The 27,351-nt window shown below is 35.3% G+C and overlaps 1 protein-coding gene across 1 annotated transcript in view; it reads right to left on the bottom strand.

Moving 5' to 3' along the window:
• Positions 1–6,639: 6,639 nt before the first annotated feature.
• The window catches only part of TRM10 (tRNA (guanine(9)-N1)-methyltransferase-like protein), a 52,521-nt gene continuing 31,809 nt past the window's right edge, over positions 6,640–27,351 (bottom strand). The window contains exons 2-3 of the mRNA XM_089821003.1: positions 22,762–23,121; positions 6,640–7,070 (exon numbers count right to left, since the gene is read on the bottom strand). Of these exons, the coding sequence (XP_089677129.1) occupies positions 6,846–7,070; positions 22,762–23,121 (585 nt within the window). The 3' untranslated portion in view covers positions 6,640–6,845. The remainder of the gene's footprint in view (positions 7,071–22,761; positions 23,122–27,351) is intronic.

Below are 27,351 nucleotides of genomic sequence, written 5' to 3'. Positions count from 1 at the left end.
AGATACATACCAATGAAAATCTAGCAGATATGTTGACAAAGGTTGTCACAAGGGAGAAGCTGAACTCATCTTCAGCTTCAGTTGGTCTTTTAGACTAAATGTGAATAAAAGAACAGCAGAGTCCAGGGTGGTTTGATCCAGTGGGAGCCCCATGCGGTAGTTGTATTGCTACAGGATCAGTCTCCAAGTGGGAGATTGTTGTTTAGTGTGGAGCCTGATCAGTCCCCAAGTGGGAGATTGTTAGATTGTGGTGACTGATCAGGAAAGTACTGTACATACTTCATAAATAGTGGGGTTCGGGGCATAAAATTTGGAAGTAACCGACATGGTAGCCGACATATTATGGCCGACATATGGCCGACATGTTATAACCCTAAAGCGGTTTAATACTTGTATAAAAAAGGGCTTAGGGTTGGGTATTTTATATAGGTGGTGATACGAAATTGGTTCTTGCGGCGGTATTGAGCTGTAAGGGATTACGGATTGTAATCAGGTTGTAATCACTGGATTGTAATAAGATCGGACTTGCTGTTTGGTGGATGTAGCCCGGGGATTGGGTGAACCACGTTAAATCTTGGTGCCTTGTGTTCATTTCTATGTGTTCTATTATTTTTGTTATTGGTTATATTTGCATGTAGTTTTTATTTCTGTCCGTGGTTTATCCTAACAAGTGGTATCAGAGCCTGGTTTTGGCTTGGTCATGGGTTCAAATCTCCCCGGTGCCTTCCCGACCCGCGTAAGCACCTGGTATGCACGTCGAGGGGGAGATTGTTGGGTGATGCGACGCGCTCCCCTGCCCACAGGTGGTTAATTATGTGGTGTTCCATGTTCACTAACAGTCATGGCTTTTGGTGCAACGAAAAATGGGCCTAACACTTAGTGTGTGGTATCATTGAACACATGATACGATGTCATATTATTGAACCTGTGATATGACAAATTACTGCTACTAGTGATAATAGTATTGCAAAGAATACAATATAAAGGATAAATCCAAAGAATAATTAAATTCTTCATTTATCCAAGTTAAGACTCATAGGTACTAGTATTCCTATATCACAACATGATCCTGAGTTAAGATCTACCAAAACACAGGATAAACTCCAAAGAATAAAATTCTTCCCTTATCCAAATTGTGACTTATAGACATAGCAATGTTTACATCACAATGTGATATTGAACTCATCTAGATCTTACAGTAGAACTCTATTGTTTATCACATTATCTAAGAGATTGTCATCTCTCATAATGTCATTCATACAAATGTTCATTATCTCAGAGATTGTCACCTCTAAAGTAATGAATACAAATGGTGGAGCCTATAACAGTCAATAGCTTGACAATAAAATTATTTATAAATAATTTAAAGAATACAAATGAATTACAATTCAACCATACCAAGTCTTTTCAAGTGATCTATCTTCACTCGAGAGAGAGCTTTGGTGAGAATACTTGTTGTCTAATCTACAGTGCAAATGTATTCTAATTTTATAGTATCCATGTCTACCATATCTCTCACACAATTGTAAGGGTTTTCGATATGCTTGACCCTGTCATGGAAAACTGGATTCACCGAAAGCTTGATGGAACTCTGATTATTACAATGAATAATCATAGGATTCAAGGCTTGACCAAATAATCCCACATGTAACTTTCTAAGACAAACTATTTCCCGAGAGACTATCATTGATGCAATGTATTCAGCTTTTGTGGAACTTTGTGTTACTGAAGACTGTTTTTTGCATATCCAAGATATCATTGTTGATCCTAAACTGAAACAACATCCTAAAGTGTTTTTTCTATCCTTAACACTTCCACCCCAATCTGAGTCTGTGAATCCATGTAAATCCAAGTCAGCTTTCTCATATTTGAGCCCAAGGTTAAGAGTGCCTTGTAAGTATCTCATAATGTGTTTGACTGCAACTAGGTGAATCTCCTTTGGCTCACACATAAACTGACTTAAGGCATTAACAGCATAGCAAATATCAGGTCTTGTATTTACGAAGTACATAAGGAGCCCAATCATCTGTCTATAGAGAGTATACTCTATGGAAAGTGATTCTGTTGCCGCTTAAAGTGATTCTGTTGCCGCTTCTTTAAGTTTATATAAATTAGTCTCCATTGGAGAAGACATAGACTTGCAGTTCCACATTCCAAATCTCTTCAAGATATCTAATGTATACTTCCCTTGATTAATTATAATGTTGTTAGAATTCTACCTTACTTCCAATCCTAGGAAGTAATGAAGGAGTCTCAAATCTTTCATCTTGAATTCTCTAATTAGATTTTTCTTGCATTGATCTATGAGATGATCATCACCTATTATTAGTAAATCAACATACAGTATCAACATTGCCATATCATCTTTATCTCTTCTGTAATATAGATTTGGATCAGCTTCATTCTTGGAGAATCCTAAGTTGGTGAGATACTTATCGATTCTTTCATACCAAGCCCTTGGAGCCTGTTTAAGCCCATAGAGAGCTTTCTTGAGCCTGCAAAGAAAAATGTTAGATCTTTCAAGTTGCTCCAAATATACCTCTTCTGTAATCTTTCCATTTAGGAATGTTGTTTTTACATCCATCTGATGTACTTTCCATCCCTTCAATGTTGTGATAGCTAGAACTGCTCTTACGGAGGTATGTTTAGCAACAGGAGCAAAAGTTTCTTCATAATCAATTCCTTCTTTCTAAGAGAATCCCCTAGCTACAAATCTGGCTTTATATTTTTCAATGCTACCATTAGCAACATGCTTTATTTTAAATATCCATTTAGTAGAAACAACAGATTTTTCTTCAAGTCTTGGAACAATTTCTCAAACATCATTCTTCATAATATATTGGTATTCTTCTGGCATAGCTTCTTTCTAAGTTGTATGTTTAATAGCATTTGAAGTATTGGTTGGTTCTTATTTAAACAAATCATTCATATTTGTTGTATCACTAGAAAATCTTTTGGGTCTTTTGCTTTCTCTGATTGTTCCAGAAGGTGCAACAAAGTCTTGTGCTTCCTCTATTGTTTTAATGGCCTGAAGTGTTCTTTTCTTTGAATTTTGAGTTTCTCCAAGATTAAGATTTTGAATTGCATCTTCAATTTCTTCCATGTTCTCTCAATATTTCTTTCAAAACTAGGTAAAGGAAAGGGTTCTTAAGAACTTAGGGCTCTTTTGAATATTAAATCTTCTTCAAAAATTACATCTCTACTAAGTTCAATATTTTTCTATCCAGGTATGAAAATCCTATATGCTTTAGATGTTTCACTATACCCTACAAAAATACCTTCCCTCCCGGAGGGCTCTAACTTCTTTTCTTTTGGAACATGGATATATATAGGGCACCCAAAAACCCTAAGATGACTTATTATGGGTTTAACCTTAGTAAAGACTTCTTCAAGAGTTTTATCTCTAAGGTAAGAGTGAGGGCTTCTGTTTTGAATATAGACAGCAGTACAAAAGGCTTATGCCCAAAGATAATATTCTTGAATTTGATCAAATATCATAGCTCTAGCAAATTCTATAATCGTTCTATTCTTCCTTTTTGCTACCCCGTTTTGTTGTGGGTTATAAGGAACAATATATTCCCTCTTAATTCATGTTTCTTTACAAAACTTTTTAAACAAATCTGAGGTGTATTCCCCTCCATTATTAGTTCTAAGAGTTTTAATTTTATATCCTAATAAATTTTCAATTAAAGTTTTAAATTCTTTAAACCTCCTTAGGATTTCTTATGATTCTTTGCATTTTAGGAAGTTAATCCAAGTTTTCCTAGAGAAGTCATCTATGAACAGAATATAGTACCAAAATCCTCCAAGAGAAGAAACAAACATAGGTCCACATAAATCTGAATAGATTAATTCCAAAACATTGTTAATTTTTCTAGTGCTATCATAAAATGGACTCTTGGTGTTCTTACCCAGAGCGCATCTTTTGCATGTTCTAGAGTGATTTTTATTCAGTTTAAGTAAACCAGCAACCATCTTCTCCATAGTTGATAAAGTTTTGAAATTTAGATGTCCTAACCTTCTGTGTCATATTTCATTTATATCTGCAGCTTCATGAATTAAGGATTGAATAGATCGACTAGGTTCTAAATTTAATTCATACAAATACCATTTTCTTTGACCAATCAATTTTGCTTTCTTAGTTGAGGAGTTCTTAGCTCAAGTTATGACTTTACCATCCATGAATGCAACATTATGTCCATCATCTTCAAGTGTTGTAACCAAGATTAGATCCTTTTTTATTCCTGGTACATAGAGTACCCCTTTGAAAAAAAGAGAACTATCCGACTTTAGTTTCAAAGTGCAATTTCCAATTCCTTTGACAAAATGTGCTAAACTATCACCGACGATGATTTCGCCATTAACTTTTTCTGATATAGAGTCTAGTGGTTTTTTGTATCCTGTAATATATCGAGATGATCTACTATCAATCACCCATGCTTTACTTGAAACTTCATTTGATAGTGACGAATACAATACACGATTCTCAGGATCATAGTTATCTTCTTCCCTAGTAATATTTGTACAATTCACTTTCTGTTTAGAATTCTTAGGGCAATTAGATCTGTAGTATCCAAACTTATCACATCTGAAGCATTTTATTTTGAATAGATCTTTCTTAGGTTTGTCATTCTTTTGATTACCCATTTTCTTCTTGAAATGCTTCTTGCCTTTATAAGAATTTGTATTAAAAACATGAAATTCTTCATCTTCCATTTTCAATTTCCCTCAAGTTTTATGAATTCTTTCTGAAGACAATCTCCCTTAAGTCTTTTTAAGTCAGGAAGATTATCCATGGTTCCTATGCTTGAAAGTCTCTTAGGTTGGCAACCCTTAGGAAGTAAGAATTCATCGATTCTCCCTTCTTTACTTGTTTGTGATGTAGTTGTCTTTTTAGTGCGAGAACTCTAGTTGCATTGTTAACCTCATATGCATTTAATAATGCATTCATCATATTAAATGTTATTTGATGTTTCATTAGCATGGGTAATTCACTCCATCTAATATGATTTGAATGGCTTTCCTATTTCCTTTACTCCAGATAGATTTATGAGGTTCAACAATAGGTTGTCTGGATTCAGAATCAACAAATTGTTTTATTTCATTTTCTTCAAGAATCATCACGATTCTAAATTTTCAAGCATCGAAGTGTTCTTTCCCATCAAATCTATCCTCGAGTCCAATTGTGTGTGTTATTGAAGATAGGAGAATGATGCTAGATATATATAAAGTCTGATTATGTAATTTGCAGCGCCTAGGTTCGACAACCAGAGCTTTGATACCATGTAAAGTTTTTGCAAATTTTGGTATTTAATTAGACTTAGATAATACCTTCTTTATGCTTGTTGTAGATAACCTTCAATGTTCAGTCTTGAATGAATTGAGAGATATAATTCTGAAAATATTTTTCACTTTTGCAAGTCGTCTTAAAGCAGTATTGATTTAAGAAGTAGACTTATGTTTCTTGTGTGTCCTTTGACTTCAATCATACCCTTATTAAATATAGGGATCAAGGGGCATGTCCTTCCAAAGGACATGTCCCTTCCAAAGTCTACTTTGACTATTCCCTTCGGCGACTTTCCATGCAAAAGCATGTTTAATACTAAACTAGCAAAAGGTGATTAGTTAGAATTAAACTAATACTCAAAGATAGGCGCTGATATCCTTAAGAGGATAATACAAAGACTTCAGATCCATATATATATATATAGCAACATCAGATCAGACTGATCAGTTATCAGAACAGCATGATTGAAAGTTACAGAATTAACGATGGTCTCTCCAAACGTCTTCTCAACAATTCTGGCTCTAAGGCCATTTGATATATATATATATATAGTCAGTAGTCAGGTAGCACCTTCAATAGCCCTGGCAATCTCCTTTGCTGAATTACATTACACAAATAGACGCAAAGAACTTAATTCATGTACAATGAAAACATATTATTTTTCTGGTATCTGAATAAAATGCACATTCTTGTGACCTAATTATAACAAAATAGTCTATTTCCTGTAGGCTACCAGACCCAAAAAGTTCAGTCCCAGAACTGTTGTCCTCACTAGAAAAATACAGGTCATTAAAATTGTTTCTTTTGATAGGAAAATTTGATATTCTACATCCAACAAAACACTTAATAGTATAGAGAATTCATAAATTGTATAGTTAATTTTAAAATTAACTATACAATTTATGAATTCTTAATACTTGTATAGAGAATTTGAAATTATTCAAAATCCCTATACTTGTATAGGGTATTCGTAATTATTTAAAACCCCTATACTTGTCTAGGGAATTAATTATGGTTTCGAATTCCCGATACTTGTATAGGGAATTCGAAAAAATCATCTAAATAAATAAAATTTATACCCCTCCACTACTCTACCTCAATCAGTATCTGTACTTGCTCACTATCCTTGAACCCACTGCACAACAAAACAGCGCAGGTACTAGGTTTTATGAAGAATCATCGAGATCAAGATACATTTCTATATGGTGTTTCAAAAAATTTAGATTATGCAACAATGTGTTGCATATTTGATAAGAAACATGATTCCATGTCAAAATAACTCAAAAAGAGGAAAAAGCATTCAACTGTTAAAGCTTTTTCTTATGAATTAAATCCCACCTCAAAGGGCCATATAAGTTCACTAAAAAATAGAATATATTGCATAGAGACAAGAGAGATCAATACAAACTTTCATTCCAATCCATATAATCAAAATGCTTGTGTTCATGACAAGCATATAAATACAGACGAGTATAAATAAAGGAAGAAACAACTTCAAGGCTCCATCTCTGAATTGATTGGCAATATTAAGTTTTAAACATAGCCTCTATAAATAATTTTACATTTGAAGTGTCGCTTGCTCCTTTTCAGTATACTCAAAAGTACAAGAAGTGTCCTCTCTGCTATTATCATTAAAAACAGTCTTCTTTGCCTCATTACTAGGGTCACTATAATCAACTTCAGATCTTTTTCTCTGTGGTATGACCTGAATTAGAGATTTCTTCCAATCTTTGAATTCTAAATACGTGATGAGAATTTCGAACACCTGATTCACGGTTAGGACCTGCAAATTTTTAAAAACAGAAACTTACTTCTTCTATTTCACAATGAGAAACATAACAGTAAATTCCTAATCAAATACAATCTTAGAACACACCAAACGATTAACTGAAATCAAACATATAAACACTTAAATCATGCATTGTCATTTCTCAAGGCATCTGCTACAGATAGAGGCAATGTCCTAATCAAATAAAGTATCCTCACTGATGTATTAAAATCAGAAGTAGTGCACAGAGCTCCAAGAATATAAGAGAAAAAAAATCAAACCTAATTGCTTAGCATATAATTTTTATATTTGAAATATTACCTACATCCCAACATAATAAACTGAAGGCTCATGACAAAATAATGCATGTTAACATATTCAGTCAAGATAGAACCATATTCAAAGCATGAAATTGAAAATCTCGAAACGTGATTTATATAATTCAACATTGTTCCATAAGAATGTGTTTACCCTGTTGCCTTGCCAACCCAGACAAATCATGAGTTTTTGAAGACAAATCCAGCCCCAGGATACCAACACAGCATCCCTCTGCCATCCCACAACTGTCACTTATCATGGGAAACATTCTTTGGACTGCCTTTCAGTGCAGGGAACAGCCAGGAGTCCCTGTTGTTTCGAAGACAGCTACGTAATACCTCAGCGTCCAAGACCATTTTAGGGATCTCAGGGAATCCCCATGATTTTGAAAAATCTAGTACAATGCCAGTTGACCCCATATCAAAAAATTACCATCAGTCAAGTTTCAATTATAAACACAAACCATGTTCGGCGCGTGGCCTTGTTCATCTGTGGTTTTTGTCTGTTTCCTAAATATCCTTTGCAAAATCAGTGATCAATGTTTTCAAAATCATTTCATGTCAAAGAACAGATAGAAACCTTAGGGAGGTGAATGCAAGTTTTGATGGTAAGGGTTGTGATTCCCTTATCAGGTGTACACCCATGAATGCGAAAGTCTTTCATTTTGGAAAGTCGGGAAACATCTATTCTGGGGAACAACTATGAACGGAAGCAATAACGAATGATAATTAGTCCAATTGCACCATAGATAGTGCACTTGTAAGGCATAATGGGGTTGGGTATCCAAAGAACAAATTTGCAATGTGAAATATGTACCCGACAAAAGCAAAATGGATAAAGTTAAATTAGCCTTGAATATTCATGCACACCTTTAAAAGCAGGTGTTATTTCAAGTTTGAAAACAGTTTTTGTAAAGCCAGACACACACCTGTATAAGGGAAAGACTACATTAAAAATCAACAGTTAAGGTTTGCTATTTGAGGCTGGTATCTAACAGAAAACACCAATTAGATTCATCAAAGAAGAAAAACCTTCATGCCAGCAGGCCCTTGACGAAGGCAAATCAAATATTTCAAATCAAAGGACTAAAAAAAAACAGGTGTTGCTTATTCAAGAAAAATGTCATCCAATTTCACATACACGGGAAGACCTTGCAAGTCGATTGTTAACAATTGTGCCATTTGACTTGGGAGTGCTAACTGGATGAACCTAACAGAAATTTCCAATCAAAAGATAAATGAATACTAGGTGTTTTTGTTTGACGACACAACCATACTTAGCAATAAACTCTAAAATCATAAGTCCACTGATTTTGTTTGTCAGCTCAACCAGACTTCAACAGTAACCTCTAAAATCCTAAGTCCGGTACAGCAACACAAAGCATTAGTAAACATTTAAACAAATTTTACCTTTTAAAGCAACAATAAAAACATGTCCCCCCCTTCACCACATGGCTTAATCTCAACTTCGATGGTTCTTCATTTGGGAATGCGGGTCGGGCGAGCGGAGGTGGTTTCGTTAGAGATAAAAGTGGCAAACTGCTATTGGCTAATATGGTGTATTTGGGGCCACAAACTGCTCATATGGCCGAAGTTGAGGCAGCTCATCATGGAACTGATTTGGCTGTCCAGTTTGGTTATAAAAAATCACCATTGAGGGGGATGCCCTCAACGCCATTATGAAGAGTTGCTAAGCCTAGGTGTGAGATGGTGGATTTAATCTCCAAAAGCAGAAGGCTTATTGGCCACGTTGGACAACTGTCAGAATCGAGCACACTTTCAGCGAGGGGAATTGCTCCACTGATAGATTGGCGGCTATGGGTCGCTTCATTGATTCACTTCAAACCTGGTTAGAAGTTCAAAACTTTCCTTATGAGGCATGGGATGCCATCAATCAAGATATTGCCACACATGGCAAAGGATGTCCTCATCCCCCTACTCATTCAAAAATGACAGATACGAATTAAGAGGCAATGATTACCTGGTAAAAGGCTTTTTAGTTGGGATTCATTCACTGGTTTTTCTCACATTCCTTTTTGGCAACTTTCTTTTATCCATTGCCTTCTCTCTCTGTGAAACTACATTCTTGCTAGGAAGTCGTGGGAGATCTTATACAGACCAAGCCTGATAATTTTGAAGAATTCAAGTGCAACTCCACTCTTTGGCCTGTTCTTCAAACGGGCTATACGGATGATTATGTTTAAGGGATGAAAGGTTATGATCCAGACTTATCTAACAAATTTGCCAAGTCTCGTGATCAAGGAAAAGTGAACTTTGGAGGCATCTCTTTTGTGTTCTCTGTAGAGTCTATAGCTGTTGTGACTGGTCTAATGGCAGAAGGGACTGCTCTTCCCAGAAACTCCAATGCTCATTAGAAACAGGATTTCAAGGAATTCCTCACCTAGTGAAAAAATCTCTCATGTCTACAGAATGGCTTCAATCATGATGAGCTCCCAGGTGAATGGAAGGATGTGACTCTGGTGATTTCCAAGAACATCATGCTTGGAATTAGGTTCACATATCTCCCCTCCCATCTCTTCCCTGTGCTCAATCACTTTAGGCATGGCATAAAATTCAATTTCCCTTTCTGGATTTTGTCATCATTGTCCCAATCTATTGTCAAAGCTAAAACCCATGGGAAAAACTTGAAGAAGTCATCTCTTTAAGTAAAGAGAAGATGGAAAAGACAGCAAACTTGTTCAACACCCTTCAGGAGGAGCTGGAGTACAGAAAAGTAAAAAGGAGAGAGGCAACTACTTTGCAGGTGTCTTCTGAGATGGCAAAAGATGCCCTTCTACTTTGTCCTTGGCTTAGCGCTCACACAGGAAGGGCTCGTTCTTGGAAACTCTGAAGGAGCTAAATCAGGAATAAAAGAAGGTTAAAACCCCATCCATCTAGTTTTTTTAGTTTGTTTCAGTTCGTGCTTTTTGTGTTTTCTATTTCTGGTTCTTTTGGTGGCTTTTTTGTCTGTTTCAGTTAGCTGGTTGAATTCACTCCTTGAGAATTCCTTTTGAACTGCCTTTGGTCTTGATGTTATGGATTCGGGCCATTTCCCGGTTGACTTAATCATAACAAGAAAAGCATGTCTCCATCAAAAGTTCAAGTCAAACGAAACCTTTAGACTAGAATAGTTATCTCAAATAACCTTAGAGAAATATGACCCACCAGAAACCTCCCTATTAAAAAATAACACGCCTAATTAAAACTAGAATGGAACAAACTTAAGGATGAAACAAAAGATCCCACGGACATGCGATCTAAAAACCCCAGCCCAAATTCTTACAAGAATAATCTATAGAACAACGCTAATAACTGTCTATGATATTCACCTAAGAAGCATTCAACTTGCCATTGATTTTGAGTATTACTCTCTATCATGCTTCATTTGTATGGATTAAGAGATCATCCAACTGATATCCATGTTTGTGATATTCTAAAGACCTGCACAAAGAGACATTAATGACTTTGTGGGCAAGTTTGTTGCATGACTTTATGAAACTACTGATGACAACCTTCCCTTCAAAATGCCTGAATCCTGTACAAAAATAATTCAGCTTGTTAAGGAATCCAACAATTACAGATCAGTATTTGTGTGACAACTGTACCATTATCTGGTTTTATAGAGATCTTGTGAAATATTACATGTCGCCTAAATACACTACTTGCCAGACATTGATATTGGAATATATCAAACAAATGGATGAAGATGATGCAAGGTAATTCACTAATCACGGAAAGATATCTTATTTCCTTTTCTTTCCCTTTGATAATGGGAACTTAATTTTTGAAACCGAAGTAAAGATCCTGATGGAGCCCTAATTTTATAATAGAAAAACAAATTTGCTAAGGCCTCCATTTGGAAACTACTGATTGGAGACTTTATAGCTATATATATATATAGCTATATATACATATATATATATATATATATATATATATATATATATGTATTGATGTCAAATGTAGGGATATCGAAGAAAGTTGCAATCAATTTGCAAAATCTGAAATGCTCCATTAAAAAGGAATTGGGAGGTCTAGTTTATTATGATTAACATCTACATCTGAAGGCACTAGACATTTATTATATCTATCCAATCGAACAAGCAATTCTGATAGCAATAAAGAATTTCATCTAATGATTTATAGAATGAATTCATGCGAGTTTCTGTTGAGGTCCTCACCAAGTTAATAGTGCATTCAAAGAGAAACAAAGTCAAAATAGCAATTGTCTGCAATACAGGACTGAATAATGACAGGGCCGGAAATGGACTACCACAGATCAAAGCAGCAAGGAAACTTCTGTCACCAAACTTCACATTCACCTTCGACACCCATCATTGGCTAAAATCAACAGGTGCACTTCCAGCTTCTTCAGCATTCTTTGAATTACAAGTTAAGTCATTAATTCTAGAATAGGATGATTGGAAATGTGGTTCTTCAAAGGAGTGGACGGAGTCAACATTTGTGTAGGGATTTGTGAAGTTTCCTGTTAAGACATATTGGCAGAATAAAAATAATGAGAACCGAGCCATGGTGTGGTGCATAATATATAGTGGCATTTAACTTGGGAGAAGGTAAACAAACAAGACAAATATTCTTTCCAACCCTTATTCTGCTCTTCTAAAATCAGCTGTGAGATTAGATTCATATGTGCAGATACATGAATATTTCAGTGCTGGTGGTATCATATGCAATGAGTTTTATAACTTGGGAGCAATATAACTGAAACAAGTGTCGATCCCAAAATCATTATTGAGAAAATACATCTGAAACCTTCATAATATGGTCCATTTTGATCGAAAGACATTTTATGACTTACACAAAGCTTTCTGAGTTTGAAGGGCAAGAAGAAATATTTGAATGAGCAGCTTGACTTCTTTGTATAATTGCTGTTGATGATTCTTGGTGATACAAGGTTATTGGAAAATACTACTAATTTCAACAAGTAGAGATAGCTGCTGCGATAAGTGTCTGAAAGTATTAGTAAGACGTGATGCAAGAAAAGAAGATGATTTGTTTATTTACCATACTAGCAGAGTATTTCTCAAAGTTGCACGAGCCTTTTGATCTGCAAGCATGTTTTTAGCAGCATCGATATGCAAAGAATTGAATAGGCAACCAAAATTGTGAATCAGGCATTCAGCGACAAGTAAAGCAGTGCCGGTAGATATTGTTTCAAACATCATTATTCACACAGTAGTGCCAAGTGTATCCAAAACAACGGAAGACATGTGCATCAAGCTCCATTTGAATGCCTTGTTGGCATGAATATTACAATTTGTGCGATTATAGTTACAGAAGTCCCGTCCAGAATTCTGAATGCTGAAGATATGCTAGAAAAGACGAGCATCATAGTGTCCGATTATCATCTAATAAGAAAAATAGAAGACATGATGTGGCAGGCGGTGATATGTCTTCCCACATCACATAATTTACAGAACAAAACATTAAAATGCTGGATAAATACAGGTATTGTGAGTGTTCAAGGCAAACAGCGAGATGCAGGGAGCCACAAAAGACAAAGACATTTGTTTTTTCAGACTGCATTTCACATACGACATCTTCGGCACAAAGATCTTCAACTCCAGCTTGGTTGTGAAAGATGAACAAATAAATTTCATACCATTATATGGCAAACTCATACACAACCTGTGGTGAATCCTTAATTTTGAGCAAAGGCACTGAAATTATAAGAACTGTTTGATGCAGCTACAAAATTTTGCAAAATTTCATGGTCTCAATTTGAGGAGTAATGTTGGAGATTGATAGAAATATTTATGAAACACCTTGGAGAAATGTTTTAACACAACACAATTACATGAATCCCCTGGAAAAGATCAAAGTGTTTCAATTGATAATCAGAACAAACAACTTGCTCGTAAGTGCTGATAAAATTCCAAATATATAGAATAAAGTTTAAACTCTATTCACAGCATGGTACAGGCCCAAGGCTATAAAAGATCTCGATACATGTCCTCATCCTTCTCGCAAATCTCCGAGCCCAAAGGGATAAGATGTTAATGCAAGACCAAGACCAGAAGATCCTCATCCTTGGTATATAGCATATGGGGAATGCAAAGCCGCACATGTGTTCACAGATTCCAGACTAATGGGAGACCATTTTTAAAATGCAATGACCACTGTTTGGAAGTTGCAAATACAATTCGAGGATAACACATGCAGTTACATGAAAGATACAAGGAACTATGCCGGTAAAAGTATCTACACGAACGCCATTCACAGACTTTATGCGCAGTCAGAGAGATCATTGAAATAAACGGAGACCGGTAATGATATTATGTGCTTGAGCGGTCACCAAATATATTCAAAGTAACGCACAGGCAAATATATTCCAGTGGTAACGCATATTCAAAGTAATGAAAACATTGTTCAATGGATCATTGGGAGGTCTTACGCGGTTAAAGAAACGATACAACAAGAGCCATCGACATTTGAAGTAGTGCGGCACAGAATTTTTATGTTTTAAGGGAAACATTAAAATAATACTCTTAAGGAATTTAGTTAAATTGATTATGGAAAAAAGAAAAGGTGCGATTAAATAATTAAAGAGATGCAAAACTTATAGTGATAGGTTTTGGTAAAAGTCACGTCATTTTATTTTGAGCAAGAGGAATATAAATATGAGATATTCTCATTTGTCAAAGGCAGAGAGATATTCGAACATACAAGTCATTTATAAGGAGAGCATTTTATATTAATTGTATGAGGGAATAAGTTTATAATGAAATTTTATTATTTATTATTATAAAATTATTTTATTTTAATAATAAAATAAAAATGTTCTTTGTTTATCATTAATGGCATGGAGATTTAAACCACAGGCGAATCATCCTTCGTAATTATATTTTAGAATTCTGTATATGATTTTGATGTCAAATAAGTGGACATGGTCAATTAGCATTTTAGATTTGATCATCATAGGTGTTGTGGAATATTAAATTGTTTCCGTACCTCTATCCATTTGTCTCCTTCTCAGCGCAGTTAAAATTCAATCTGGACTAATTTAAGATTGCATTATAATTGGTCTAGATTATTAAAATTGTTGGCAATATAAGTGCATTGAACATTATGAAGTTGTACGTGAAAGTTCACCGAAGTTGACTCTATCACCTAGATTAACAAAGCACTAGTCTTTTGGTATTAAAGTCAGAAAATTTAAAATATCCTTCTTACAAAAAATCAAATTCATTATTATTAAAATTTTATCCAAATACTCAGCATCCAGTTTCATTCTGCTCGAGTTCAAGGACCCTGCGAGCCAAGGAACTTGCAAAGTTCAAATTTACTATAGAAAACCGTTGAATTAAGTAGTCAGTGTTCAAGGTGAAGGACTACCCGCCTGGGTGTCGCGGAGCCCGAAGTGCAGGTGAATCTAAGTGATTTCCGTTCGTTGGCCGAAATTTGATTGAGATCCTCCCAGAGAAGTGGCAGGCTCTTGGATTTCCAATCTATAGTTTTGCAAACCAACACTCTTGATAGTCAAAAGCCCAATGATTTTATTAAAAGGAATGCGATTAATATTGGTAGCATTTAAAATTAAGGGGAGGTGTATTTTATTTTTTTGAAGAGAGATAACTTTTTGGTTTAAAAGGTCACATTCCTTTAGTATTCAAGATAAAAAAGGAGTATCATTTGAAAATATTAAAAAGACAAGACACATTCAACATTCCACAAAAGATATTTATATATTCATTTGTACGGAGGGATAAGGAGCACAATAGACTCTGTAATATAAAATTCAAAAATTATACTTGATAATAAAATGAAAGGCCCTTTGTTTATTTTTATTAAGGCATGGAGATTTAAACTGCAGTTGATTCATCCTTTATGATTATTTTTTAAATTCCATAAACAATTTATGTCAGATAAGTGGATGTGGTCATCTATGGCATTTTGAACTCAATCATCGCAAATATTGTGAAATATTTAATTGTTTCTGAATCTGTGTCCCGACTGTCTCCCTGACCCTAAGAGTTAAAGTGCAATCTGGACTAGTTTAGAATTGCATATATATATATATATATATATATATATATATATATATATGATCTGAACTGTTTATAGTGTATGTGCATAGAACATTATAAAGTTGTACATTATAATCTTCATTGTAGTTGACTCTATTGCCCGAATAAACTAAAGCACTGGTCTTTTTATCATTTAAGTATTGGATTTATATTTGAAGTCAAAATATCTATAACTTCCTTCTTATAAACCTCAAATCCTTTATTAAAACCTTATGCAAAATGTTCATTTCAATTCAAACATTCAATATTCAATCTCCCTATTAATCGAGTTCAGAGACCTTCCCAGCCAAACAACTCCAAAGCTTAAATTTGCTATAGAAAGGTCGTGAACCAAGCAGTCAGCGTTTGAGGTGAAGGTCTACCCGCCTGGGTGTAGCGGAGCCTAAAGTGCAATGGAATCAAGAAGTATTCCCATTTGTTGGCCAAAACTGATTAAGAGATCCTATCGGAGAAGTGGCAAGCTCTTGGATTTCCCATCTGCAGTTCTAGGAACCAACTAATCCCAACAAAAAGCTAGATAATTTGGCTTTTGAACTGGATTTGAATAGGTTTACAACCCACCTGATCTCTTTAATCAAAGGATAGGTATATACTTCCTAACTATTAAACGTGATCCAATGCCCAAGGTAAAACAGCTAGCTAATAAAATAAATGGGAAGATGCTTTAAATAAATTGTAACCATCGGCCACAACCAGATAATCAACACCTGAATAGGTTCTCAATCAAATTCTCTTCACACTTATGCCAATCATTTGGGGCCACTTCTACTAGAAAGCAGCCAGAAATGCTTTGACAATATTATACCAACGAAATTCCCATGGTATCTTAAAAATGAAAGAAAATGACTAGCATCACTAGCCAATAAGATTAAGATCCAGCTTGAAATAAGTTATAAATTTCATTGTATGATTATGAAAATTACTCCTTACCTTACCAAATTCTTATTCGCGAAGTAGACTCTCATACTTTGAAGAAGCAATAACAAGAAGATAAAAGTTTTGTTGTGTTAGAGGTTGGTGTCCCTTGCTAGGTTACTGCTCAATAGTGGGGATTGGTCTCTCAAGTGGGTTAGTCACTACGAATTGTGGGGATTGGTATCTCTAGTAGGTTGATGCCTACAAATTGAGTGGACCAAAGCCTCCTGCAGGTTGGTGTCTACAAAGTTTGTAAAGAAGACTTTATATGAGCAATATTTTGTCATGATTTTCTCCCCTAAGGGTTATTAAATAGGTAATTGGTAAACTATTGAGTGAATTAATGAATGAGAAAGACGCTCATTTATAGTTTACAAAGACAATGTTTCTATTATGAAATAGTTGTGATGAGAAACATTCTGATATTCACAACATTTACAATATTGACCAACAAAATAATAATAAATAAGACATTAGCAGTTATTATTCTAATACCCTTCCTTAATGGTCGAGCTGTCTACTATACCAAGGTGCCCCCTAAACAAACTTCTCTTGAAATAGGAACTTAGTGAGAAAGTCTAGTCCACTGTAGGAACATCGTGTAGGTATACGAATCAAAGATGTTGAACAGCAAGTGATGATCAAATCATCAACATAAATAACCAGAAGGATGATGTCACTACCAGTAGTCTTGACATATAGATTTGAGTCAGGAGGATTCCTCTAGAAACCTTGTTCCTTGAGATACTTATCAATTTCCATGCACCATATCCGAGGAGCCTGTTTGAGGCTAGAGAGTGCTTTCACCGATTTGAGTACTTGGTGCTCTTTACCAGCAAAACTTGAATCCAGGAGATTGTTTTATGCAAACCTCTTCCTGTAACTCACCGTTCAGGAAGGCACTCTTGAGGATTATTTGATGGACCTTCCAGCCACACTGAGTTGCCATGGCTAGAACTAATCTAATGGTGCTCTTCTTTCCTATCAGAGCAAAGGTCTCCTCGTAATCAAATCCTTCATGCTGAGAGAAGCAATTGGCAACAAGATGAGCCTTGTACTTATCTAAAGTACCATCAGCCTTGTATTTGACTTTGTGGACCCATTTGCATTTGATGGGTTTCTTTCTTGAAGGCAAATCTGACAAAATCCAAGTGTTATTTTCAACAAACTATGATGCTCAATCTTCATAACTTCTTCCCATTGAGGTATCCTATTTGCCTTTTAGTATGCTCAAGGCTCATACATATTAAATGTTTGCCATGAGAGAAAATTTGACAGAGTTAGAAAGTTTGCCCTTCTTTCAAGCAGTTCTACCCTCAATGAGCTCATCATCATGAAGATCACTAGTTGTCTTACACCATTTAAGCTAGAGAGTAGAAGTGTCAACATCAGAAACAGAAGGTACAATAGGATTATCATCGTCAAATAGAAGATCAAATGAATCCTGAGGAAAGTCAAGTGGTGCAACTGCATGTCTAGGGGTTGCGGGAGCAATGATTGGTGGAGAGGCAGGAATAATAATAGTTGAAGCCTTTGCAACTAAAGCCCTCCTATTAGGGGGACCTAATAGAAGACGAACACCCAAATCTTGATTGAGCCTTGTGAGACTGATCCTCTGAATTCATAAGTAGAGGAGAGCTAAAATGGCCTTCATTCCTTGTCAAAGACCACATCACGACTAATGATGAGATGATTTGTCTCAATGTCCACTGATAGATAAGCTTTGTGACTATCACTATAGACGGTTAGCATGAGTTTCTGGCTCTTGGCATTTGACTTAGTGAGTTTAGCATCAAGGATCTAGATAAAAACGATGGGGTCAAAAACTTTGAGATGACTAAATCTAGGCTTAAAGCCTAACTAGGCCTCTTTCGAAGTTTGCTTCTTAACAACCATTATAGGAGAGTTGTTGAGAAGACAGACGGCTGTGTGAACTGCTTCAGCCCAAAAAAAGTTTCTACACATCTTTTGAACCTTCGAAACAAAACAAACAACTCTAGCTTTAGATGAGGGAAATACACCCACATTTTATGACTGAAATCATCAACAAAAAGTAAAAACTATCTAGTCCCAACAACAAGAGTAGCCATAGGTCCACAAATATCAGCACGGACCAGTTCTAATTACCTCAAAATCTCTCCAAGAGTCACCATTTGAAAATAGACTATGATGCTACTTTCCAGTCTAACATGCTCCACAAACTCCAAGGTTCTAGGTCTGAATCTCTAACAGTCCAATGACAAGATCTTCCTGAACAAGCTGAAAAAGATAGTGCACATTTAAGCGTCCATACCATTGATGTCAAAGTGTAATATCCGAGGAGCAATGAGCTGCCATAGCAAGCTCTTAAGAATAACCTAAGTCAACAAGCCTAAAAAGATCATGATCCTCGACACTCATGGCAATAGTAGAATAAGTCTCTTGATCAATGATATTGCACTGATGTGAATTGACAGTCGTGTCTAGCGAAGGGTAACGTCTCGGAATTTGACTAATTGAGGAAGGTTGAGTTCATTTCTAGAACATAGTACTCATCGAGGAAAATCAATTTCCTTCCTCCAAACTTTACTCTTCCCCTCTGAGAATAATTGAATCTCATAATGGTAGAAATTTGTGAACCAATCCAAGCATTAAGTAAAGTGATGGGAGGCACCTAAACAATATAGCAGGCAGAAGATTTTACATGATTTGCCACTCTTTTAGCCATGAAGGCGTAAAAGGCAAACTCACCCTACTCAGTGTGCTCTACAACATGAACTTTAGGCTGTGAACTAGATTTATTGGCTTGAGAAACTATGCATTTATACCACTTAAACTTCATATGACCAAACTTATGGCAATAGTTGCACTGAATATTTTTCTTCTTTGGCTTCTACTGATGGAGCAAAGGAATTCTACTGAGAAGACTGAGAAAACTAATAGTCGCCTATATCCTTCTAAAAGGAGTTCGCTGAGAAAGCTTGTGTGTTTGAAGATGAACCATTACCACAACCAAATTGTTGTTTCCAATGATCTTGCTATAAAAGATTATGTAAAGATCAACAAACAAAACATTGGCATCAGTGGGAGCAATGTTGAAGTGCTCATAGGAAGACGGTAAATTCTTAATGGTGATCACCACCATGAATATTTTTCTTCTTTGGCTTTCTACTGATGGAGCAAAGGAATTCTGCTGACAAGACTGAGAAAACTAATAGTTGCCTATATCCTTCTGAAAGGAGTTAGCTGAGAAAGCTTGTGTGTTTGAAGATGAACCATTACCACTACCAAATTGTTGTTTCCAATGATCTTGCTATAAAAGATTATGTAAAGATTGACAAACAAAACATTAGCATCAATGTAAGCAATGTTGAAGTGCTCATAGGAAGACGGTACATTCTTCATGGTGATCACCACCATATCTTCTTCCATTTTGCATCCAATGGCTTCTAATTGAACTTTAATGTACTCAATTTTATTGAGATGATCTTGCAAGGGCACTCGTTCATCCATCACGATCGTGAACATCTTCTTCAAGAAGAACCCAAAACTCTTATCAAAGGTTTCATGCAAACCTTTTAGATGGCTCGAAGTTTCTACAATTGTTTTGCCAAAAGGAACTCGTAGCACTTGATCATCAATGACTGAGAGTTTGATGAGCGTGACAACTTGATTTTGCAAATCAAATTTGTCCTACTCTTTGCCTTCATCTATAGGACAATCAATCTTTGCCCAAGACAATTTCGTCAAGACTTTTGTATTCAAAGATTGTCATCATATGTTGCTTCCAAGTATTGTAGTTTCCACCATTGAATTTCAAACTCCCCTCAAGTAAAATATTCATCAGAGATGTGACAATAGAAAATAGAGGTCAAAGTTTGGTGGCACAAATATCAAGAAAGAATACGTTCAACACACAAAAAACATATGTTGAATAAGACTGATAAAAAAAATGCTTTGATTTCAAGACTGAACCACTATTTCTAGGCACAAATCCCAAGGCAAAAAAATTGGAAGACCCAAAAAAATTAAGAGACACCAAAAAAGCTCTCGAAAAACCCACCAAGAAACCACAATCAAAATTTAGAACATACTTAAAAAATAGAGGGCTTAGAAGAAACCCTTGTTGGCTGCAAATTCTAAAAAATAGCAAATTGCTGCAAAAACAACCAAAAGAAAGAACCGTCGACCACAAAGAGAGTCGTAAATTGGAGCCACAAATCTCAAGATAAGGTTGTTGTTCTTAGAAAAAGGTGCAAAAACAACCTTGTGAATGGAGGACAACAAAGGAGCAGGAAAAAAGAACCAAAATGGCATTGGGTTCAGAGGAAAGGGCATCATATAGAGAATCAAAATCACAGCCTTGGCGTCTAGGACAACAAACAACTGTGGAGTAAACAAAAAAGGCCAAAAAGAATGTCATTTTGACAGATAAGGAAAAGATGTGAATGCAAAAGGGTCTACAAGGAGAAAAATGGGCCACAAGATGAGAAAGGTGTGGAACACAAAAAAAAGCCAGAAATGGACAATGGAGACGCTAGAGACACAAATTTATGGTCAGATGAGCCAAAGATGTTCCGAGATTAGAGAAAATCCGTCATTTTTGCAAAGAACAACCAACAGAAATGGTCCAAACATTGCACCTCGCACCTTGCGAACAAACAATGAGGAAAAAGAACGAACGTGGGTATATTCCCCTAGAGCAGACCAACAAAATTCCTCTAAGGACTTCTTTAGAAAATTTTACCAAACAAATTACAAAGGAAGAGATTTTAGAAATGAAAAACATTCTCAAAACATGACATTTAAAAAATACAGCTCTAATACCATATTACAAAGGTAATTGGTAAATTATTGAATGAATTAATGAATGAGCAAGACGCTCATTTATAGTTTACAAAGACGGTATTTCTATCACAAAATAATCTTTGTTATTAGAAACATTCTAATAACAAAGGAATATTGATAATATTTGAAACATTCTAATATTTACAAGATTTGTAGTAATAATAATAAATAGGATATTAGGGAAATATTATTCTAAAAAGGGTTTCCCCATAAAACTTATGTTCTTGAGTTGCACAATTGTTAGATCTTTTAGAAATGATGTTGTGAAAGCCATATTATTGTGGTTGTTAGATTGAAAGGGTAGGAACCAATAGCACAATTAAATCTCTCGTAAAGCAATCATGTGATATTCCAACTTAATGAAATGTTAGTGGCATTATTACTCATCTTCAAAAAGAAAGCATCTTCTGAAAATAAAGCATTTATTAAAGAGTTCAAGAAGTTTAGAAGAACAATTTAGAGAGTCAAAAATCTTTGTAACCAAATGATTCGAACTTGCAACAAACTTCCTCATCAATTGCTGAATCTATATTGGCATTTCAGTTATACAGAAAAAATATGACAAGCTTAGTGGGTTTGTATCATACATGAATCTTCTCAATCATTAACTCCAAACTTGTGACAAACCAACAGTGAGATGATGAACCCAATCAGCTGCTACACCTTGCGAAAATTCGACAAACAAGCTAATTTCAACATCTTCATGTGCTAGACTCAGAATTCCATGTGCAGTGGTAAAGGCTGAAATATGCTCATCATGTTGCTTGCTATCACCATAGAATTTTGAAAATTACTGTTCTGAACCATGACAAGGCTCATGATTCATGTCAATGCCAACAAACCAATCTAATCTTCCCATGGAAACAATGAAGGTAGATGATTGTTGTCAATGCAATTACCATCCCAATCAACCACAACTTGTAGTGATTCTCTTTTGAAGCTGAAAGATGTCATTGTACACAAGAACCTCTAGGCCAAACTTGAATCTCGTGATAGAAGTAAAAAAACATCCAAAGTTACTCCACATTTAAGTCACAAAAAAATTATTAGCAATTTTAATTTACAAAATGTGACCTGCCATTAAGCCATTCTTCGAATTAGAATGGGAAGCTCCCTATAAACAAATGCTATCCTATTATTAAATAGGTACTTGTTATTCAAAATTATAACAGTGGTTTTCCAGGGTGGTTCACCTTCGTGCTAAATAAACCTAACAGCATCTTGAAATTTATCTAAAGCAAAACAAGAAGATGCCCTTCACTTAAAGGCAAATATTTTTTAATTTTTGATAATTTGACTGAAAATAAATCCCTACTAGACACCACTTCTCTTCAACTAAGAGCAAAACAAAACAATACAAGTACAGGTGTAAACATATACAGAAAACATAAACACCATAGATGATAATCTGAACTTATGAGATAGTATTGGGTTTTGATCTTTACAGTTTTTCCAAATACAAGTCAAAATAGTTTAATGCTTGATGACTAAGATAATATCTTATCGTAAATTGGTATATGTGAAATAAATTTGATGTGTATGTATTTAAGCAAAGCAACAATGTTCATATCTTACAATGGAAGGAATGATAATACTGACCTGTGAACTTGTCATCCTTAAGTGCTCCGAAATTGGAAGCTTTGCTGTTTGAATGCCTTGATCTTCTGCTTTCTGCATGGTTACTCCTTTAAATCTGTTGCGGTCCACAAGTCCACCGATAACATAAATTTTAGATGAATCCAGTTCTTTAACAACATTTTCTGAGTCTGCAGTAAGATAGACTAGATTATCCTTCTGCTCTTTTAATGCTTCAATATAGGAGCACTCTTCCTTTTCAACATGCCAATTATCAAAACCTGGAACTTTCTGCAGCCTACTTCTGATTTTCCCTTTACATCCAGTCAGCCAGATATGCGCTGGTGTTGAAGATTTTTTATTTGCTGCATAACAGTACATGATCTGAAATCCAACATTAGCCATATTTATTCAACAATGTTTTAGGACTTAAAAGTAAAATTGACAAAGATAATAACAAATAATTCAAATTTAATAATGCCTTCAATCAATGCAATAATAGCTTATAAAATAGTGGAGGAAACCATGTATGAGACATAAAAGTTTCATAAAGCCTAGTGTTAATGAGATTTAAAAAAATTCTTAGTTCCAAGAACAAATCTCTTCTTTTATCCACACTGTGACAGGAAATTAGAACTTGGAAGATTATGTGCAGCCAATGCAACATGTACAATGTAGAACAGTAAACTCCTATTAAATAACACTAATCAAATGACTACAATTTTCCTGTACTGCATTACAGTTCAGCATAATTGCAAAACTGAAAACCAACACACATGAACTAAATAATGGAACTGCTACGTAGATCAATCTCGAACATGCCTTGGGAACAAAGAATCTGTAAGATGTGCAACCCTAATGAAGTAAATGATGAAACAAATTTTCTTCTGGCATAAACCCCATATAACAATATTATGCAATATTACAGATAGTTTGCAATAAAACCTATTATGTGAAAAAATTTAACCAAAACAATCAAAGCAAGCTTGGGGAATTTATTTTAAAACAAACAAATGATAGAACCAATCTTCTAAGCAAATAAACACTTTAAATTGGTCTTACAATCATAGAACTAATCTTCTAAATAACAAAACACTTTTTATTGATCCCAGTCATAGAAACAGTCTTCTAAACAACTGAACACTTCAAAATTTTAAATCGATCTAACAGAGTAGCTTAACCTGAAGAACATTAGAAGTCATCTCATCTCATCTCAGTAACCATGGATACAATGTACAATCATCAAATCTTGTGATATTGCTATCAGGATATAACTGTGTAGTTTTTTGAGTCAAACTCATTGACCCCATGTTTCATGGGTGTTCACAGAACCCATCTCTTATGACAATGAATGGAACACTTAACACGCATTGGATCTAGGCGATGCTCACAGAGGTTAAGCACCAGGAAAATCTTACAATTCGTGACCTATAAAATACATCTTTGCTTGAGCTTGTCACCCTGATGATTAAGTCAATAATTGAAAATGCAACTATATATCTGTGGTTGAGGTTGCTGCGCTGCTAAAATTGAGCCCATAATATTTTCTATCAGTGCTAAGGATTCCCTAGAGGCATTATTGTTGACTGACGCTGTTGCCTAAGACATACTGCTGCTACTTTTGTAAGTCATTAATACATTTATTACTTCTATCTGCTAGCTCTTATCCAGAGGTTGTTGCATCTCTACATTTGTTGCCTAGGGAGGATATTACAAGCTCTTTTTATACCAGAAGTAATAACAGCAATAGAACAACGTATTTGACTTGTTTCATAAATAATAATCAAAACATCAAATGAATTACTGCCTTAAGAGTTTGGCCTGGTCATTTTTCCTGCATATCTAATTTGGTACCTTATGCATGCAGTAAGCAGCTGGCCCCTTCCTTAAACCTTACTTATAATTGCCAGTACAATGTAAGAAACCCATATTTTATTCTATTGTTTTCAAGTTGTTGGGAGTGTCTGTCTTGCAATATATTCGCTATTGGAACATTACCAATGATTAGAAAAAATGCCATGTTCAGCTTTCTAACAACGCCCTTACCTTGTTTTCTAGAACAACAACTGGCAGGACACGTTTAATTGCAACCAAGACATCTTCTACATATTTTGTCTTCAATAGCTCATTACACATTGCAACCCTCCAACCAACAACTGGGAGCGCTCACATTGAACTGTTGAGGATCAAAACATTAGATGCGACCAATTCTTATTAGGATGCCCTAACCCAAATCTTAGTTATGAAGAATCTCTCCACAAGAGGATCAAGCAACAATTGCCAACCACCAGGCAAACTCAGTGACCTGAGGATAACACCTAATCATAAGAGGAATCACCCTGACCCTGCAAACAGAAGCCAAAAGTCTCACATCACAAAACTGGAACGAATGTTTCCTACTCAATTTGGTATCAACTAAATATAAGACTGAGAAAAGCAATCTTTATTGAGGCAAACATAAATATAAACAGTGAATTCAATTAAAATTAAAATAATGTGCCTTTGTATTTCTTGGGCTTAAATGCACTCAGGGTCTTATGAAATTGAAAGTATTTCTTGTCTGGGAGGAAAACATTTACATAAAAGCTGCATCCTTAAAACAACAATACTCGCTAGGTTTCTGAGTTGAAGACCACAGACTTTTTTCAACGAGAACAGCATTTGTGTATATTCCTCAGCGAGCAAAAGACTCAACAAATAACACCACGAATCCATCCTAAATCGCATGTTTTATCAGATTAATATTTATTCCCTGTCCCTAACTCTCTAACATGTCCACTGGACAATTGTCATGTCCCAGCCATCTTGGAGGAATTGCAATTCACGGACCTCTTTAGATTGCAGGGATTTCAGTATAAGCTGCTGGCAAAACCATCTCAAAGCTTTGGCAAGCAAATAATTCATACCCATTCCAACAAATGATACAAACTCTGTTTCTGAGCACATCCACAAGGAAGAACTGGTCTTTCATACAGAGTATGTATTCATCTTTCATTTTATGGCCTTTACCAATAGCTAAAGCCACCACAATGAGGATAAAGACAGTCACAGACAGCCCAGTGCAAAGTCTGCAAAGTAGCGCAAGCACTAGGAAAGGACAATTGAGCTCAGCCGATCCAAAGAAGTAAATAACAAATAATATACAACATTAAGGAAGCCAATTGTCAGCAATCTAATTGAATTCATAGCACTCTTTATACAATCAATAAGGCACAGATTCAGTATATGAACGGTATTAAGTAATGATTTCCCATAAATATGCATTGCTCCCTGAACTAAATTTATGAATTACAAATTGCTTATATCCAAGAGTTAGATAACTAAAAAAAGAATAAGATAAGGCAGTGAGGAATTTCTTCAAGCAGCAGTAATTCTTATGAAAAGAAGTGATCCAATATGAAGAGAAACAGCCTTGGGAACAGGGGGGTAATCTTGGGAATAGATGCAACTCTTCGTCTCAAGAAGTATATAAGGCAACTAAGAGCATCAGAAAGGGGGAAGTATGGATGAAAGAAGATATAAAGGAGAATAAGAAGAAGAGAAGAAAATAAGAAAATACAATTATAGGTATTGACAGAAATTTATATGTACAGAGATCTGAAGAACATATAGCAGTGGCGGAAGGTAATGCATAGAGTAGAAGGCATCGAACAGAAGAAAATACCATATCAGATATTTTAACAGCAATCTGAGTATACACAGTGTTGTGCTAAATTTAAAAACACGCATGCCCCATTCCAAATGAGGACTCTCCCTTTTATGCTATTTTGTATAGTGGTTTGTCTAGTTTAGTCTTGTTGATGTGAGTTTTATACCCTTACAACATGCAGAATAGAACATTCGCGGTTTCACGATGAAACAATGAATACTGAATCCTCTCTTGAATAAAGAGACCATTGTGTTAAAGATCGCAATGAAAAATCAGAAGGGTGACTAAAGGTTCCGTCTCAATGTTTAATACTCAGTTATAATAATGTGATATGCCGGTATCACAAGGGAACTTACACTAGTTCATTAGGACTTTGTCATCTGGACTTTGAATAATATGGCTTCACAATGTGCAATGAAAGTATATTCCAACAACCAGCTTATGAAATGAAATGGAATTAAACTTACAAATCTGAGCTACTACCTCTTGTTAAGGATGCAAGGAAGAGTGAATATCCTTGGACTCTGCTAGATGCAATCTTGTCATCAATTCCACCCACCTAGGGCAATATTCTAAGGTTTATTTGAAAGATATACAAATTAATACCATTTCATTAATTCCATCTATGGATGCAAATTAATGAGCAAATACCAATTGGAGTTAAATTCATAATAGCTCCATTCGACCAAGCAAGGCAAGGCTTAAAATCAGTAAGCAGTTAGAAGTGCGGTCTATGATCAAGTCAAGCAAGGGTGCATTCACAATTACTCTTATCCCACTAAACTACTTAAAGCAAATTCTAACTAAATGATTGAAATCAAATCTATTTTAAGTGAGGAATGTAGATAACCATACAAAACTCCAAAAACAGATCGATATTATTCACCATGCAAAACACCACAATGAATATATATCTAATTTGGCAATATATTTGCAAAAATTCTCCAACAATCTCTCTCACAAAT

This window comes from Cupressus sempervirens, chromosome 3 (assembly GCF_028749045.1).
Source record: "Cupressus sempervirens isolate cs-2001-9-10 chromosome 3, ASM2874904v1, whole genome shotgun sequence".
In the NCBI taxonomy this organism is placed as follows: domain Eukaryota; kingdom Viridiplantae; phylum Streptophyta; class Pinopsida; order Cupressales; family Cupressaceae; genus Cupressus; species Cupressus sempervirens.
The sequence above is the reverse complement of the archived record's forward strand: the minus strand, read 5'-3'. Positions and strand labels throughout refer to the sequence as shown.